The 15,006-nt window shown below is 33.5% G+C and overlaps 1 protein-coding gene across 1 annotated transcript; it reads left to right on the top strand.

Moving 5' to 3' along the window:
- Nucleotides 1–13,311: 13,311 nt before the first annotated feature.
- LOC145564799 (aspartic proteinase nepenthesin-2-like) lies at nt 13,312–14,879 on the top strand. Its single transcript, XM_081624997.1, has 2 exons — nt 13,312–13,690; nt 14,377–14,879. The coding sequence occupies exons 1-2, from the start codon at nt 13,312–13,314 to the stop codon at nt 14,877–14,879; spliced, it is 882 nt and encodes a 293-aa protein (XP_081481123.1).
- The last annotated feature ends 127 nt before the right edge of the window (nt 14,880–15,006 follow it).

The following is a 15,006-nucleotide window of genomic DNA, read 5'->3' as shown; positions in this document are numbered from 1 at the left end:
AGCCACCTTCTGCGCCTGAATTTATCGCCGTCGCTCGAGGGCTGCCGTGGCAGCTAGGCCGAAGCCCAGCCACCAGCAGAGCTGTACTAGCAGCAGCAAGCGGCAGTGCAACAGTTGCACTTTCGCTGCTGCCGCCTGTCCTCTGCCCACCATCACGCACCCTTTCCGACCTACTGGCAGCCGCCGTGGCCCACCTGACGGTGGTTCGACCACCCAGCCACGGCTGCCCCCTCCCAAGTTTGAATCCCCTTTTTTTTTTTTGAGAGTTTTAATTTAATTAAACAACTTTTGCAAAATTAATTTAATTAGGTCTTTTGAATTAAAACATAACATTTATGCCCAATTCAATTTTGAAATTAAATTCACAATTCAATTTCAAATCTAGGGTTCTTCACAAAATTAATTCAAATTTAATTTAACTTTTAAATCAAATTATTGATTATACAAAAAAACATATTTTTAGTATCAAATCAAACTAATTAAATTTATGAAGCATAAATTTTCGAAAAACATCAAAATTAAGCACACAAAATCAAAATTTTAGAGCTTTATTCCAATTAAAATTTTCGAAAATACTAGGGCTTATTTCGGATTTTGCTAGAACAATTGAGCAATTAAATCATATTTAATCATATTCCAAAAATTAAATCTCCATTTAATATAAAGAATGAACCATAATTAATTATTCTCCCTCCTAATTGAATTAAAATTGTGGATTATCAAAGAATTATTGGCAATATGCGTAAATGCAATAGGCTAACTGATACCACTGTAGGAGTTTATAGGTACTACGCAGCGGAAATAACATGAATCATATTCATACAGTACCTAAACCAAGGATCTAATGCATAACACATAAAGCACAAATAATCGTACCTTCGAAGCGTGATTCCACGTGCGATCGAGCAAGAACAAAGGGAGATAAAGAACCCCAAGCGTGATTCCTCTACTTGGTCCACGGGCACAGATTAAGACCTCCACTAATGCTAGTTAGTCGCAATTGAAACCTTCAATTGACCTTCTATGAAAAGAGCGACATGCTAACCAAGAACCACCACGATAACCACCACGAACCACCACCTAAGTGGCGGCCGTACAAACGTGAGGGGAGGAGAGAGATAGCCGTGATTTAGAGAGACGATTAGGGTTTTGGGATTGGTTGCATTGATGTCAAAATTCACAGTGTGTGAATTATGACTCCTTCATACAAACCCTAGGCATGAATCGTATTTATAGATCTCATCTCTAAATAAGAGCCCATGTCATAAGCCCAAAACCTAATTCCAATCTAACTATGTTAGCCCAATCCAATTCATGATTAGTTAATTGCTCATGAGGCCCATTAATGGGCCTCTTACTTGCTTAACCCAATACCCTTGTTGTGTGACCAATATAGGATCCATTCTAAAGGGCTTTGGGCTATTTAACTAGCCCAAAGATCATCTCTCATAGTCTAGCAACAGAGGATGACGCCCCAATAGAATGAACTTATTATCTCCATAATAGTGATCCTTGATATATCTAGTAATTGCACTTATCGAAGACATAATTCCTTCAGTTATGTGTTATATCTGAGTCATAATTTGAGTCGTTCCGAGTCATTATAGGTTGTGTATAAGTCAATTTGTACTAACTTGAATTATTTAACCAACTTTTACTCAATTTTCGAGGTCAAAACTTCTTCTAAGGGGGTAGACTGTAATACCCCGTATTTTTAAAAGCCATTTACTTATTTTTAACTATGAATTTTTCCGAAATATTCTATTATTATACAAAAATATTTATATGATTTTACGAAGACGATTTTATTTTTATACGAGTCAAGCAAAATTTGTCGTACCCAAAAATCAGATTTTTAACCGTTAACACTTTGTACTCGATTCAGACGACAAAGTATCAAATTCGTTTTTTACACAAGTTCAATTCATATGTATAGTACACTAGTACTACACAAAAATGGTACGTCAACCTACCTATTAGCATTCTACTTCAATACTATCATTATTATTGTTATTATTATTATTATTATTATTATTATTATTATTATTATTATTATTATTATTATTATTATTATTATTATTATTATTATTATTATTATTATTATTATTATTATTATTATTATTATTATTATTATCCCATCTTCCTTCTTATGATACGTAAGTATCATCTCTCCATTTACCATTATACCTTCATGGAAGCTTCTCCTTCACAATCTTCACCATTTACACCTCCTCTCCATTACACATCTTTAACCACCTTCCTTCCTCCAAATGTCAAAAATAAGGTGAAACACCATTATAATTACCTCAATCCTCCTTCCACCATATGTGGCATCATCATAATCATTCACTAAGATTGAGTTTCAACCAGAATTTTCAATCCAAATTGCTTATAAATAGTGTAAGTTTTATGCTTAATTTCTTCCCAAATTAGTAAAGAAACTTCAAATTCTTTCCCCTTCCTATTCGTCCACCTCGGCCCAGCCCAGTCGCGCTGCACCGTCACCCTCCCTACGGGCTGTTGCACGCACCACCTCCTCATTCAAAAAATGGATAATAAAAAAGGATAATAAAAATAAATGTGAGGTGGGTTCCAATTCAATCTCAAGTCTTAAGTTGAGTCTTGGAATTTCAAGACTCAACTTGAGACTTGCTTGAGATTTAAGAAGAAAAATGGAAAAAGTCTTAAATGTAAGTCTTAAGATTCAAAATAATGATGTCACCCCAAATTTTAAGACTTAGGGCTAAACTTGCTCTTAGGAGCTTCCATACTAAAACCAATTGGAAATAGTAGGAGGTACCCCTCTACCTTATAAAGTGGAACAATCTCTTCTTTTTCTCCAATGTGGGACACTCACAAGTGGGTTACAATGAGTTTCAACACTCCCTCTCACTTGTGAGTGTCCTTAGAATTAGAGCACACCAGAAGGTATAATATAAGAGCAACTCCAATGGTTATAGCTAAGGACTTGCTTGCATTTTCATTAATTCTCTAGCTACGCTTGACCATTGGAGCTAGAAAACTCGATGAGCTTGGCTAAGTAAATTAGAATGCTCATTGCATCAATTAAGATCTTTCCATGTATTTTCAATTCAACAACTACTACTAAGCTAATAGCTAGCCATTGGAGCAAAAAGTAGCTAAAATGATAATTAGCTTAAAAGCTTATGTGGCATGTCAAATTAGGTTGCCATTGGAGTTGCTCTAAATCCTCTTTGAGAATAAACATCCAATAGAGGCCCCTTAACTAGTGGCTTGACAAATACCCAGTTATGAACGACCCAACAAACCTGGGCTCTGATACCATGTTAAATTTCGAAACAATATAAAATGGGCATGAGCAACCCGAATAAGGAAAATGAGAGTTTGGTCCACAAACTAGGCTTAGGAGCTTCCATACTAAAACCAATTAACAATAGTAAGAGGTACTCCTCTACCTTATAAAGTGGAACCACCTTTCCTCTTTCTCCAATGTGGGACACTCACAAGTGGGTTACAATGGGTTTCAACATATCTCTCTCTTTTAATGTTGCTTGGATCATGTAATGTGTTGGGCCTCTAATTATTTTTCTTCTCTCTCCACTTTTCCCACGTGGTCCCTTTTATATAGATGTGTCTATACATGATCCGATCCGATCCAATCAAAACCCAATTTAGATTTTGACTCATATAGACACAATAATTTAGCATGACTTAAGTTTGAACAAATCTGTCCCAACCAGAACTCATTAGATCTTGACACCTCTACTTCTGTATAGATCTATTTCTACGACATATATTACATGTGTTGGCATAACAAATGTCTTGTCTTAATTGACCAATAATACAGACAATAATTGTTACAGTACATGCAATTATTAACGATTTGTTTCCTTACTATTAATCATAAATATAATACTGGTATTTGATTTTCTACCAAATCAAACATATATACATTTACTGTGTATACATTATATATGTTTCCACAATATGTTATGACATTTGAAAAAATCATACATTTATTTAATTTTCATATACAACCATCATTAAATTTTTTTCTATGGTCTTTTACCTCAAAATGCTTCCTAACACTCTAATTTTCACCATCTTACTAGTCCTTTTTGTGGCTTCCTATCCTCCTAATAAAGGCCTAAAAGCACCATTGATCCCACCATTGTCTCCTAAATCCCCATTCTACACTCAAATCCTCGAAGCCAACAACATCTCAACAACAGCAAAAAACATCACCTAAGATCGAAACCACTACATGACATGGTTTCTTTCAAGAATATCAGTATCCCCAAACGGGAAAAAGCCAATACTCCTTTAAAGAAGATGCAGGCGTACATTTACCTTTTCAATTGCTTTAGACATTGCCATGTCTTGAAATGTGAATATTGTGGTAGGCTCACTCCCTCCCATAGACTTTTAAAAGTCGAAAAAACCCAGTCAAATTTGTCAATCTTCTCATCAGCTATAAATGCACATCCAAACATCACAGTTTGCCAATGATTATTGACTCCTACAATAGGGGCACAAATGAGATTGTATTTGTTAGTCCTGTATGTTGTGTCAAAAATGGTTACATCACCATAGATGTGGAAGTCCTTCATTTTTGAGTCTCTTTAGAAGATGCCTGTTAACTTGTTGGTCTTTTCATCACCTCCAAGTTTGAATCTGAAGAAAAGGTCTTCTTCTTCTGCTCTGTCTTTGATATAGACTGTGTATAATAGTTTGTGCATCCCCCCTTCAATTTCTTTCATTTTTCTTCTTGAAATGTAGTTTAAATGGTCCCTTAAAGTATGCCCTAGCAATTTTTCACCTCCAGCTTCTTTAGTCATCAGATTGTAAGCTTCAGTTGGCTTTAATCCACTCTCTTCCATAAGATCAATTACTTTTTCTTTGTTTTCGGTGATCTATAATACCCCGTATTTTTATACGTATTTTATTTTAAATAAGTATTTTGCGGGGTATTTAAATAATTTGAAATGAATTATTTATGACATTTTAATTATTTATTTTAAATAAGTTTGGAAATATTTTATAAAAGAAAAGTTTTATTTAATAAATTATTTTATTAAGTTGGGATTTAATTTAGGAAAGTTTTATTTTAGTAAAGTTTAATTAGGAAAGGGATTAGGAAAGAGTAGAAAGGGAAAGTTTAGGTAAGAAGGGTTTCTAGAGAAAGGGGTATAAATATTCAACATTTGGGCAAATTAAACTTTGCCCAGACTGGAGAATACCCAAAGTAAACTTTATCTCCCTTCTCCTTTATTTTTCTTTCTTTTTCCTCTTCCCCTTTTCGGTTCACCACCGTCGGCCACCACCACCACCGGTGGGCCGCCGGCAGCAGCGGCGGCGCCACCAGCAGCCTGGCAGCAACCGGCTGTGGTGCCAGCCTGCTATCCGGCCACTCCCCTTTTCGAAATTTTTTTTTTAATATTTTTTTTTTCTTTTGTTTAAATCCTAGATCTAATTATAAATTATGAGTTTTATATTAATTTTATGATGATTGATATTAAGTATGGTGCAAATTAATTTTCAGATTTTAACTCTAATTAAAAAAGCCCCAATTTTAAAACCATAGATTCATAAATAACAGATTATTGAAAGAATATGATTTAGGGTGGTTTAAACCTTTAATTTAAGGGTTTTAAAGCATAATTACAGTAAGTTTTATTAATATATATTGCTGGAATTTTTGGTAGTATGCTAAAAATTAAGTTTCTTAAAAGAATTTTAATTACTCATTAATTGGGATTAAAGTATGAGGTTTTAAATAAAATTTCAGCTTGTTTTAATTAAATTATGAGTGGTTTAATAAGAGTATATATTGCTGGAAATTTGTGTAGAGTGGATTTTAATGCCCTATTATGATTTTGGGTTGTAGGAGACTTTGAAGTAAGTGATTTCTATTAGTTGTGGCGATTTTAAGATTGTATTCGAGGTACGTTCGCGTACTTAGCATATTTTTGATGATGTAGTAACATGCTAGGCTTGATTAATTAATTCCAAGTAGTATCATGCTAGATTATGATTGAAAATTGTGATTTGGTTGATATTGGTGATTGAATTATGGAGCATGATTTATTTCTGATGGATTAATGATTTGAAAATAATCATTTGGCATGTTGAATATAAACCACACTTTTATTTATGGCATGGTAGAAAGCATGTTTAATTAAACTAAATGTTAATTTGGTTTGGAATATTAAAAGGGAATTTTATTATGGTTCATATAATTTTTATTGACCCTATAAGCATGGAAAGGAGCTATGTAAGTGTCTATATACACGAGGAATAAATTATATGTTGGTGTCTTAGTGCACTTAAGGTGTTTCTAACACCGAGGGATAGGAATTTTGGTGCATTATGCGTTTAAGGTGTCTTTGACACTGAGGTAGATTTAAAAAGGGTTCAACATTAAATATTATGTGGTCACTAATTATTCAAGAATTAAATTGGAATGTTTGATTGTTTGAGTAATTATTATGATTGAAGGATAATGGTGTGAGAGTTATCACCAAGTTTAATAATATGTAAATAACGTAAATTGAAAGAGATTACGCACCAAAACTCTTGGAACGTATATACCTTGAGTATGAACATATGGTGGGAGTTATGGGGTTTTATATTTGGAAAATTTAACAAGAATAATCCAACCTTTCATCGGTTCTCTCAAAATAATCCAACCTTTCAATTAACCTAGAATAATCCCACCTTTACTACTTATTCTCCCATAGCAATCCTATTTTACCTGTGACCTACACAACTGGTAATTTTTTATTTTTCCTTTTAATTTTGTTATTATTTTTATTCAAATTACAGTAAATTGTTTTTTTTAAAAAAAAATAAAAAACCCTTCTTTCTCCTTCCTCCCCTTCCTGTTTCATCCTCCTTCTTCAACAGTTCAAGCTAAGTCACCATTACCACTTCACCTCACCATGATTCACAACCACCACCACTAAATCCACCCTCACGACATCAATCCACCGTCACCTAAACCCCTACACCACGAATTGAACTACTACCCACCCACTCACCTCTCCACTACGAACCACCAGTCCACCACCAATACGAACACCAAGCCATCCATGGCTGCCATTAACCCTGCCACCACCTTCTCCTTTTCTCTCTCTTGACAAACCCACCACCACGAAACCCAAACTCCACCCTCACAATCCGATTATTTGATTGAAGGTTAAGGGTTTTCTGGTGGATGTGGATAGATTTCAATGGTGGGTGAGGAGAGGCAATTGCCGTCGGAGCTGCTGCCGGAATGGCTGACACCACGATGGTTGTAGGGTGGTGTTTTTTCTTTCTAGGTAGAGGAAGTAGGGTGTGGTAGATGGCAAGATGGTGGTTAATGACGGTCATAAAAGTGGCAGTGGTGGCTGGGCTTAATGGTGGCCATGAAAGGGGATGAGGGATATTGGAGCAGAAAGGGATGAGGGAGAAGAAGATAGGAATTTTATTAATTTTTATTTTTAAATTTATGTAAAGTATTAAAATTAAAAGATTAACTAAAAAATAAAATTTCAACCAATAAGAGAGTGCCACGTGACTTGGCAACCGGTCATAAGAGGTGTGGTGACCTGTTGGGGGTGGTATGGGAGAATAAGTACTAAAGGTGGGATTATTCAGGGTTAATTGAAAGGTTGGATTATTTTGGGAGAAACGATAAAAGGTTGGATTATTGTTGTTAAATTTTCCTTTATATTTAACCATAACTTCTACTGGGAGTACAGGACGCTGTATTTTCCATTTATTATTATGTGCGGAAATTCCGCCACTTACGAGTGGTTCTTTTATACTGGCATGGTTAGCTCCCGTGTTGGTACCCCTTTATTGGGGCAGGTTAGGAGGGAAACCCGTTCGATGCATAATTAATACTAAATAAATTATTTAGTTACTTAGTTGAGAAGTTTTGTTGTATGTTGCGTGCTTGTAAATAGGTGCAACGAGTTAAGTTGTGTGTTGATAGGTGGAAGTATGTTAGTGTGTTTAAATACGCTTATGTGCTCAGCTTTGCTGATTGTGTGTTTGTTGGCCTTGTCTTTACCTTGGCCCTATGATGACCCATTTTTAATGGAAAGTAATGGAAACAAGTAGAGAGAAGCTTTTCAGGTGATGAAGCATATTCATGATGGGCATGAGTAAAGAGCGAATCATGCTAGTTTCCATAAATTTATGATATGTTTATTGCTTTAAATTATTTTATGATATTATTGTTTGTGAGACTAACGCAAAGGTTTTAATTTAGTTCGGCTTTGTTAAGGGCCTACAATGGTTCCAAGTTGTAGGTTGACTTTGTTTTACTCTAGTTTGACTTTACTTTCGTTGGTTGACTTTTTAAGTTGAGTCATATTAAATATTTTAAAGGAAAGTTTTCCGTTGTGTGTCTTTGATAGTTGCCTTAGCCGTTTTCACAGTGGCGGTAACGTCTTAGATTTTCCTATTTTGAATTTTAAACAGAGCAAAACAGATAATTTTAAAGAAAGGAATTTTTAGGGTGTTACAAAGTGGTATCTGGGTGCTTAGGTTGAAATTTTATTACCAGTAAAGCTAAAAACGTGTTTTAATTTGAAACTCGGCCAAGTACTTATTTATTTGTGAATTTCTAAAGAGAGTTATTTTATTTAATTTTATTTTGAGAAGATCAAATATTTTATTTGATTAAATTAAAAACCCGTAAAATTATTTTTTTTTTATGTCAAGGTCCCGAATTTTTTTTTTTTTTAAAAGGGAGGTCCGATTTTTTTTTTTTTTTTTTTTTCATTTATTTTAGATGTCCATAATTTTTTTTAGGGGGCTGAAAATTTTTGGTCTCTTGATTCTTATTTTCGAAAATTTTATTTAAGAGGAGTCAAAAATATTTTTTTTAGTTTGTTCACTTTGCAGGAAAGCAAGGATTGAGGTAAGTATTATGTGTTAAAAGCTTTTAAAAGCATGTTGGTGAGATTGGGTAGGAAAGATATTGGGCATATAAGTTAGAAATAATCATGTTCTTGTATACATTAATATTTAGGTTGTGAATGTTTAATCATGTGAATGGATTGCTTGTGAGCATGTAATTATGTGATTAGAAATAAGGAAAAATTGTTTGATTGAACTTTGAACCTAATTCATGCAAGAACTGTATTATTTTGTTTTCTTTGGGAAAGGAAATTCTTTTCTAAGTTTTTTCCTTTACAAGATGCCGATTCTCCCTAACAAATTCACCCAAATTGGAACTCTCATTAAGAAAAACAATGAACATCCCTACGATTACGTAGAAAAGATTCGCTATTTATGTTCCTACATGAGCAATGTCCTAAGGGACAAGGTTTATAATACTCCCGACCGTATTTCAGCTATGATTGTTCATTGCCTTCCGGATGAGCCTTCTTATCTCGCCGTCAAAGCAAAATTTTCTGATTTTTATCTCTCAGGGGACATCCCAAACTACCACAACCATAAGGATTATTTTGGACAATGGTACCCAGACTACAGATTTTCCATTACTTATCTCATTAGGGTCGAGAAAGCCCATTGTCAATGTTTGCACATTCCATACCCTGACTACTATTATGACAATCCAGTAGGGAATAATACCTCTTCTTCTAGTCACCAGTCAGGAAGTTCTTCTTCTTCTTCTCAGGGCGACCAAGCAGAAAATGGAGAACAAGGAGAGGGAGATAGTTCCCTAATGGAAATTTCTAACCCAAATCCACCTCCAACTCCAATTATAATAGATATTTCATCTGATGAGGAGGCAGAGGGAGAGTTCATGCAAGTAGAGCCCGAACCAGAGTCACCTGAACCCATGGAGGAGATAGATGATCCTGAGTTCGATCCTAGAAGCTGCCATTCGCAATCTCTCCATACTAATTATTATACTATGATATCTCTTGCACTAGGGAGTTTTGTGACTTTTTTGATGTCTCTCATATTCATAGGTCGGAAAATACTGTTGCTCATTACGTTGCTAGATGGGATACTAGAGGCTGTAATGATTATGTTTGTATTGACTATTTTCCGCAAAGCCTCCTTACTTTAGTGGATCTTGATTACAATTAATGAAATGTTCTCGACCAGTTGCCATTCAAAAAAAAAAAATCTTGTATAAATGAAAGAAATAAAGAATTAAATTAAACTAGAATAACTTTAGGTGATTTCCCCTTCCCCTCCCCTTTCTTCCTTAAAAAAAAAAAAGAATAATTTTAGGTGATACATCTTTTATGAGAGATTATGATGTGGATTCTAACCCCTTGTTTATTCAAGTTTTTAGAAAACCCACAATCTTGAGATAAAGATCCAATCTTGAAGGATTTCTTTAAGATTGCATATAAACGAACCGATATTTCTCCTCACAAGATCACTCCTGAAACTTATGATTCGAATCCTCAAATTAATTAACCCACTCCTGGACGCTAATTATTTTGAGATTAAACTCTTAGCCTACTCCTAGACACTAAGTGTTTAATGTTCTAATCTTCAACCAACTCCTTGAATTGAAAACTAGCAAAAACGTTTAAGCAAAAAGCTAAACAATGAATTTTTATTCAACTGAATTTTTGTGTATTTGTTATGTCTTACAAAGACACGAAAACCCTCTATTTATAGACTAAAAACTAACTAATTCTAAGTCTAATAGAACTAGGACAAGCCCCTAGCCTTTAGCTCCAAGTAACCTAAATAGAATAGGAAAACTAGTTCTACTTAGATTAGGAAACTAGTAGTAAGACTAGTTTAACTTAGTCTATAATTCCTAAAACAAAACTTAATCAACTAAGGAAACTTATTAAGCTAAAATAACATAAATTAAAAGGAATCCTAAGTGTTTAAACCAAGAAAAACCCTTTCAAGTGAAAGGTAAAAACTTGCAAGCAAAACTCTAGAAAAAAACCTATGTATGGAAAATCTTCCATTTCAAGTCGGAGTCGAAACTCGTTGCACGCGCCTGACCACCGTCAAGGTGGGTCCAAGCCGGAGTTAGGGAGCCGGCGCGTGGGGTCGGAGTCGGCGCGTGGCAGCCGATATCCTCGTCGGAAGTAAACTGCTCCATTTCTTCTTTCTTGGAAATCATGCTTCTTTCTTTCCAATTTAAGCTATTGAACCTTTCCTTGTTTATTTCCTTGTTTGGGCAGCCTATAATGGAGTTGTTTAGACCTTCTAAAAGTGCATTAGACCCTTCAAAAGAATTAGCCTCTTGATTCACATCAGATTAACATTTAGCAACCATAATTTTTATTTTATCATGATTACTTTACAGTGCGTTTGGTTTAAGGGTGCAAATGAGCCAGAATGTTCGTGAACAACTTGTGAACAAGCTCGGTCAAAGTTCGTTCAAAAAATAAATGAACAAACAAGAATTTAGAGCTCTTTTAGTAAATGAGCCAAGCTTGAACAACTATGTGTTTGACTCGTTAAGGCTCGCACAACTCGTTTATAACTCATTTTGAGCCCTCATTTAGTACTCGAAAAAAGGCTTATCAATATATAATTAAATATTTAAAACATGGTTTTGTGTTTGCCAAATGACATCATTTGACATACCTTTTTTTTTTTTTTTTTTTGTCAATCTTTAATATAATCATACTACTTTAGTTCCCGCGTGCGATGCACAATTTTAAACAAAACACATTGTAAGGTTTATTTATAATACTGAGAAAGAAAGTTTTCTACTCTGTAATTTTTTTGTATACATGGTAAGTAAGTTCTATTGTAAGCATATTACTTATAAAATATATATAAAAAAAAAATTTTAAATTTATAATGAACACTTTTGAACATTGAAATATAAATATACCTGTAAAAAAAAGGACTCGGTAACGACAAAAGATAAAGTTAAAAAAAAAAAACTAATGACATCATCATAGTAAATTGGCGGGAAAAAAAAGTTATGTCAGAATGACATGTGTACAATTTGAAGAAGGAATGATGTCAGCAACGTTTTGTTTTAGTATTAGTTAATAGATATGTTTAATCCTTTGTCTTCCTTTATTCACTTACAATATTGTTAATCATATTCAATTTCATATATTTTTAAACTTCTTCGATCTTTCTCCACCTCCTCAATTTCTATACATTATTATTCTCGAAAAACATTTATATTAATATACACCATTCTAAAATTATACCTTTTGATTTTTAACAACATTTATATAAAAATAGTCCGTTCATCGAACGGGTAAAAAACTAATTAAATTTCAAAAGTACTTCATAAAAAATATTTTTTAACTTTTTTTTTTAAAAAAATTAAAGTATTATTGTTAGTGATCATTGTGTAGTGGTTTATAATAAATATTTGCAAGTTTCTTAATTAATATGTAATGAGCCAATCGTTGGTTTGTACACCCGGGTGTACCATGAGCATGGTACACCTAGATCAAAGTAGAAAGAACATAGCTTACAGTTTTAAAGAACATCACTAATTTATAAGAGAACACAACATTGATATATAAAGAACACAATAAATTCAGAGAAATAGTTTCAAAAAAGGTAAAATATAATTATTAATTGATTTTTATCATGTCATAATGTTAAATTATTTCAAAATATTCAGTTTCTATCTGAAATTATCTTCTCAAAAAAATAATTCGAGGTTTTGTTTTCACATTTCAAAAATTCAAAATTTAAAACTTTATTTTCAAAATTTTAGTTTTCAAATGAACATAAAAGAACAAACTATTCAAGTAAAAAGAACATATCTTGTATTATTAAAAATCAAAAGGCATTTTAAATTAAATTATATTCCTTAAAAAATTTAAATAAATTGAATTGTAATGAACATATAATTCAGAACCAAAAAACATATTAATTAAAATCAATGAACATTCCAACTAAAAAAATGAATATGGATCCAAAAAATGGTAAAAGAACATTTATCATAAGTTAAAGAACATCTTCTTCAACCTCTGAAAATACACAAAATGAAGAAAAAAAAAGTAAAATTAATAGATAAATTGAAAAGTACCTTTTTCCTAAACAACGAATTGGTTAATTACATCTTTCTATAACAAGATTCATTGAAACAACTCCATAATAATTTTAAATCACTTTGAAATTTATAATTTTCCATTGTTTCTCTCTATGTAAAACCACTTTCTCTCTCCATACAAAGAAATGAAAGTTTTTTAATCAACAGTAATTTATAAGATGGAGTGTAAATAATAAATCAAATTTTGGAATATAATTAACAAATCAGTACATTAGATCAAGGGATTCTCATGTACTTTATGTTAATATACAATGTTCTTTTTATTAATATACAATGTTCTTTCCGCATTTTTTACAAGTCTTGTATTTTGACCGGGTGTACCATGCGGGTGTATGATAAAATTTTCAGTAATGAGCATGTATTTGGGTAAGCCAAAGCAATTGATGCATGCCAATCTTGACACAGGAAGTGGTTTAACATGGTTCTCGTGTAACAATCGTGCATACAAATCGAAGTTTCCGTGGTTTAACCAAACGGAGTTAGTCACCTATAGCACCATAAGGTGTAGTAATAAGCAATTGTGCGACACTGCTGCCAACAGAGCTATCAGAGGTTGCGATGACTTGGGAGATATTTGCGAGTTTAAGATAACATATCAAGATGGTACTAATGCTTATAGAGAGATGGCTACCGAAGACGTCACATTTGATTGGCCTAAAGATCATGAGTTGGTACAATACATGTTTGGATGTAGTTGGGACAACAACATCAAATTGATGGAGGTCATTGGTATGTGCTCTGCAATCCCAACTTTTTTATTTTTTTATTTTTTAATTTTTAATGTGAAAAAAAGCCCGCACTTGGAGGTCCGGACCTGTCTGAATTAGGCTTGAGATTCCAGACCAGCATGTATGTATTTGAGGTTTGGACCAGCTCGGATTAGGCTTGAGAAGCTTAATTAAATTGAGGTTTGGACTGGTTTGAATTAGGCTTCCTTCATTTTTTTAACTTGCAATCAATTCTGTTTTCTAACCATTTGTCAATGCATAACGTTAACGACGTTTATATCTTTAACTACAAAATATAAACATTATTTTAAAAAATTTAAATTTTAATAAAGTAAATATTAAAACGAATCTAACATTTAAAGTATAATTCCCGAAAGGAAATTGATATTGGGCTTTACATAATGTACACTATTGAAATGGTACAAGGCCTGGTTCTATTGGCCAAAAAGGCCCAAAAGCCTAATCCGACTTTTGAAGAGTTTTGTGTCCGGGCTTGTTTGTGTCCACATTAAATAACCATTTTTCTTTTAACAGTTAACCACGTACAGTAATTAAAGTAGAATTAGTGTACAAAATCAAAACGTGTCAACTAAAATTGAACGAAAACAACTTAGAACTTGAAATGCAATGATAATAAACTAACAAGTAATATGTGAATTTAATCATCCATGATTCTGTTAAATTCAGGTGCATCCAACAACAAGTATTCTCTACCAAAGCAGCTATACCGAGATGATCCCAAGTTCTCATACTGCATTACAAGCGACTTAAAAGCCACCAACGCTGTAATGTTTTGTCCTGATGCAAACCTCAAAGGCGACGTCATAAAAATGTTCCGAAACGACTACTATGACTACTATTACATCGACGTTTATGGCATCAAAGTGAACGGAATGTACTTATATTTGGAACCATCAGTGCTCCAAATGTCGAAGTCTGGACAAAGAGGCTTCATCGTAGACTCAGGCACCACCCTAACACAGTTAACCTCAGAAGCTTTCGAGGTGTTGAAGAAGAAGATAGAGGAGTTATGTGGTCCTCCGACAAAGTACTTAATATACGAAATTTGTTATGACAGTGGAGTAAAGTCTGAAAACAATTGGTGGCCGGGAAGAAGAGGCCTACTATCGGACTCGACAATGGTTATATATCGTTTGAGTTTAAGGAGAGTAAATTGTGGCGGATTATGACCTTCTCTAATGGAAATAAATTGGAGTGCTTACAAATAATTAGAACAAAGTCATTGTTAAGCATTCTTGGAAATCAGCTTCTTTTTTATGTCAATGTTGGGCATGATCCTAGTAATAATCTCTTGTT

The sequence above is a fragment of the Chenopodium album genome, chromosome 10 (genome assembly GCF_948465745.1).
Source record: "Chenopodium album chromosome 10, dcCheAlbu1.1, whole genome shotgun sequence".
NCBI lineage: Eukaryota > Viridiplantae > Streptophyta > Magnoliopsida > Caryophyllales > Amaranthaceae > Chenopodium > Chenopodium album.
Note: the sequence above shows the minus strand (reverse complement) of the source record. Positions and strands in the feature narration are given on the sequence as shown.